This window comes from Bremia lactucae, linkage group LG12 (genome assembly GCF_004359215.1).
Source record: "Bremia lactucae strain SF5 linkage group LG12, whole genome shotgun sequence".
Taxonomy (NCBI): domain Eukaryota; phylum Oomycota; class Peronosporomycetes; order Peronosporales; family Peronosporaceae; genus Bremia; species Bremia lactucae.
In genome coordinates, this window is record NC_090621.1 from 952,344 (window position 1) to 957,339 (window position 4,996).

Sequence of the window (4,996 nt, forward strand, 5' to 3'; positions counted from 1 at the left end):
CTATATTGAACTCTGTAGATAAAGACGGGTAACTTATACAGTCATTTGTCTCAATTGCAGGCAAATCGTACAAAGTACTGAAAATTATTTAGTAGCGGAAATATCATAAGCGCCATAATTCTAAAAATTCGTAATAATTGAAATTACAAAATTCGCGATGTCTCAGGTTTACTATGGGAGGAAACAAATTAAGAGTACAAAGTTATCTTTTTTCATATTAAACAGCACATTCCCTATTTAACTCACTGCTGGACTGTTAAAAAAATTATATCTAGTTCCCTTGCAGTATTGCTTACAAGTAATTTGTTTACGATATTACCGAATTAAAATATTTGTGTATCTGAAAAAAGGTAAAATTTCAAATGATTGTAATGTCAAAATGGGAAATGTTTCTTCTGAAGAGTTTTTGCATTTTATTTCAAACAGTTTTTGTCCGGAGCGAAAAGAATTTTACATTTCGCCAGCCAGTTGTCAGACAAAATCAGCACAAACATTTATTTAAAACTTCTGCAGCGGAGCAAAATTTATACTTTCTCCCTTAGAAGGCTACAGCAAAGAATATTAACTAATTAAATTTTCAGCGATTATAGCTCTTATAAAGCAGTGGCAAGCAAAACATCACCACAATCTTGTGCGCAGAAAGTTGCGCCCTTTAATTACAAATATTCGCTTCAGGTCTTGTTCTTTCCTAGCGATTATGTCCAGGATGGGGATATCGTCACGCATGTGCATAGCTCGCAGCGGGTGCTGGATCAATCCAGATTCCTGACGTCATCGCCCTTCAATACCAAAAGTAAGTACAAGGTTTAACAAAAGCCATTTGTTGGACAGAAATGACGCCAGATTTAATTTCATTCGTATTAATCTTTCGCCTTTTACCAGAAATGACGCTAGTTGCCTAACCCATCAAGAGACGAAACAATGCCGGCATCAGACAGCTCACTTCACGTCATGCGATGATCCATGCGCCGAAATCAAATCCATTCGTTGCTGTTCTTTGGCTTGCTGATTGGAACCAGCAATGCTAAAGAACACCAACGTATGATTTTAATAACGGCGTCTGCATCATCTGGGCCCATCGCTGGAAAGTGCCCATGTTATGTAATGTTTAAATTTATTTCTTCCGGAAAAATATCGGCCCATTTAACTCGTTTTGACCCGATTTGACATCGAGACTATTCGTAATGATAGGTGAATGGTTACATTGCTACAATCGGACATGCGCTCTTATCGTACGTTGGAAAAACTCGCGCCTTTGAGAAAATTGCCCCACTTCTTGGAATTCAGCAAAAATAATAGCCGTTGAGGTGTCTGATGTGTCCAAGGCACAAAGACATGTATTCTACGGTATCTGAATCCCATAGAGAGACATGTGCCCTACGGGATCCAATGCTCAAAGACATATGATTTCCGGAATTTAGCATTATTTTTGAAATCGAACCCTTGTTGCCAGTAGAACGACAGAATATAATCGAATGCATGGGTGCAGCTTGTTTAATTTTATTGGCTTCATGGTGCGACGTACAAGTACCGTAGACAAATATTCCTAAGCCTATCTTCATTGAATTCTCGGCTTTTTTTTCTCAAAAGTTATACGCCGAAGATAAAGTGGCAAAGCTCAAGCCGAGGAAGCAAAGGCGTGAAAGCGTCGGCATGTCACATGCGCTAAAGAGCAATTGTGATCAATTCTAAGTTAAAAGTACGAGCTAATCAAATCCTTCCATTTTTCCATAGAACTAGCATTGGATTGGATCAATACTCTTTTATTCACGAGCCCAAGAAATCGCGAATGCGCACTAATCGCCTCTCCTTTAACGATCCGCAGTCTGGTGAGGAATCGAGTCTGACGCCGTAGAATTCATTCTTCAATTTCGTGTCAAGAACTCACATGCGACATCACGCCATGAGTATCCAGCTCAAGCCTTCGGTGGTGCTCCTCCATCTCTTGCTGCTGTTAGGCTCGCACTGGATCGCCTGTTTGGAGTTGGTCGCTTTTGATGACTCTTTAGATTCCAACACCAACTCTCGTGATAATTTGCCGCAAGACTCCCATTTCGTTGCTCCACATCTCCGAAAGGACATCGACAATTCTATTCACCAAGGTCCTAGTGTCGTCGAGGAAAGAGTGGATCCATTGACTGCAGCAATTGCGGTGCTGGCTAAGGAGACGCATCCTGTTAGAAGTGCACTGAAAGGTTATTATAAATCATCCCAAGAAGCTATACAACGAGTTATGATGCATCGGAATCATATCAGCAATTTCGAGCAAGCACAATCTGCTTATAAATTGATACAAGATTGGAATGGTGTTCCTGTATCGAAGTTCGCCGAGTTTGATAAAGCGGTTATGGGTGGGTTTAAGAAAGCGGGAATGAATGAGGCTGAAGCGTCTGAAGTCGTCGTCAAGGTTCTCACAGAGGAGATCGGTAATTTGGGTGCCGCTAGGCTTTTAAATGATCTTCAAAAAGGAAACCCTGAACTTTTTGCAAGAACTCAATCATCTCTCTACCAATATTGGAACAAGATACAGCTAAGTTACTCCAGCTTTCACGATGGCAAAATTTCAATGGGCATGTCCGAATCACCTTATCATATCCAAGACGTGATTTTGGATACTTTCAGTGAGTATTTCAAATACGCCAAGCAGGTTCCAGGCAGCGAAGACGATTCGGCGTACAAATCCATGATGAAAGATCTTGAAAGTAAGGGTTATGGCGGATTTGTCGACAACATTATCCGCACTTTTAGTCCACCAAGTGAATTTAAGCCTGCGAACGACGCCACACGTATTGCGCTCGAATATTTGAAGAAACAGCACGTTAAGTATAACACTCCATCTGCGATCATCAAAGCGGTTCCATTTGAGGAGAAGAGCCTCAATGTGTTGGGAAATCCCTTTTACAGGCTTAGTGCTCTGTGTAAATCAAAGGTGGAGGTCGAGGTTGGGGCCGTGGATGAGGTTAAGAAGCAGGCAAAGTGGCTTATTAAAGAGTTGGACGATTGGGTATTCGATAAGAAGTTCTTTCTTATTATGTATCCGTTGCGAGAGAAAGAGGAATTGGCTGCTTCCGTTTTAGAACAACTATCATTTCGTTGGAAGAAAGACGAAGCCTTGTCCAAAGCCCTCGAATCCGATTTGAAGAAATCAATTCCTCAAATTCCGGCAGGGAAATTGAGATGGTCAATGACAGAGCCCGACGCTCCCTTGAACTACTTCAGAGATCTTGCTTTTGAGAAACCCATCCTGGCTTCAAAATAGAAAGCCTTTTCTGAACAAGACAGTGAAGCTAAGACTATAGCGGTGTTGAATAGTAATGCGAAATAAAAAAAAATAAAAAATAGAATCGTGCGAGCCATCTGATATTAGTTTTATCTTCCTAAACAATGATAAATGCACCCGGTCTCGTGTGTAGCGGAGCCACTTCGCTCCATTAGCCATAGGAAAAAATTAGACTTCGTGAGTCTCTCAGATCTATACCTAACGGGTTTAACAACTCAGCGAGTCGAAGAAGCTATTAAAGCTTGATAAATTCTGGTTTAAGGAATTCAAGGGTTAATAGAACCATATAAATTTGGCGGCAACCACATTTGCTACTCATAAGAAATGGCTATTTAGTAATTAACTATTTTAGATAGAATAAAAAAAGGGTATTTTACCCATAATTAAATGTACCACAAAAACGATTTTCCATCCGGTGTGTGCCCTATTACACCCTCTCCCTTCAGATTGTTGACACCGAGTGGCAACACTTGCAGGATTTCCTCTTTGAGGTTGGAACTTAAACAGTAAACACTTAATGTGTTTTGCATTCCTTTGTCCCATGACAATTAAGCGTGAGTCAAAGACTCTCAGCAGCATCCTCGACGATGATTGGATGGTGGAGTCTCCATCTGTGTAACGGGATGTATCGTTACATGAAATTAAAACTTACAGGTTGTTAATTAATATAATATCTAAAAGGTACATAATATTTGCAGGATATTTCTTTATATAGTAATATTCGGAATTCTTATTCCATAAATAGGTATAGACCATTATACCTATTTATTTCGCAGACTAATCAGCTGTAGGAGTAATCAAAGAGAGAGTTACAGATAAGATAGAAATCAAGACTTCATTTACATGTTTAGTATTCGATTATAATTTAATTTAGCATTTACAAAGAGAGAACAAGAGACACTTAATTATATTTAATACAGTTTTCATTTTACCCTCTTAAAGCTAGTTGCCTTAAGAGAAGTCTTCCTCTGCATGTACCAGGGACGTGAAATAACGTGAGGCACCACTCGCAACTGAAACAGTGCGAAGTGGACTTGTACTGAAACAGTACAAGTCGTAGTGCCCCGCTATAATCAGAGGATGAAGAAATAGCGCGTCGCTCTTACACGCCTTCTCTTCGAGAAGAACGTCGACAGGCCCTAAATCCGTTCCTAGGACGTGGTGCCGCCGATGTTTAAACTGCATTGAGTAGGACACAAGACCCGAGTCCAACATTATAACTAATCCGCTTGATGAAGAGCAACAGCAGGCAATTCTCATTGAGGAACAGGCTCGACGTCGAACTGCAGAGATAGCGAAAGCTATATCTCATAGTGAATAGCTTCACTTCACTTTAGTGTGGAAGAGCATCTTAAAGATATCGCGGGTCACAGCTTGGCCATCGGATCTTTCTGGTTTCACGGGCGAGGACGCCCGAAAAGATCGCTGCTCGCAACGCTCTTCATGTGCGATACCTTATGCCAAAGTCATGAAGCGAAGTCAGCATCTAACGCGCTTGCGTCATCAGGCCCGCGGGGCTTCGGTGACCTCAATGAGGGCAACTCGATTGTTTTGTTTCCAAACGAGTCCATGAGCAAAACCGAATTCCCATTTGAGAACTAAGTCCATCATGCCCGCTGCCTCCGCAATATTTGGAATATCAGAGTCTGCAGACGTGGCTGATGTTCATTGGAATGGAAGCTTTGCTTTGATTTCGCCAAGCTTAAGCCAAAGGCT

At 41.1% G+C, this 4,996-nt stretch overlaps 1 protein-coding gene across 1 annotated transcript; it reads left to right on the forward strand.

Annotated features, from left to right (window-relative positions):
• Positions 1-2,233: 2,233 nt before the first annotated feature.
• Positions 2,234-3,259, forward strand: CCR75_004861 (uncharacterized protein; the record flags this gene model as incomplete). The annotated part of the gene is made up of 1 exon (XM_067962947.1): positions 2,234-3,259. One exon carries the CDS (start codon positions 2,234-2,236, stop codon positions 3,257-3,259), a length of 1,026 nt encoding a protein of 341 aa, XP_067820792.1.
• Between the last annotated feature and the right edge of the window lie 1,737 nt (positions 3,260-4,996).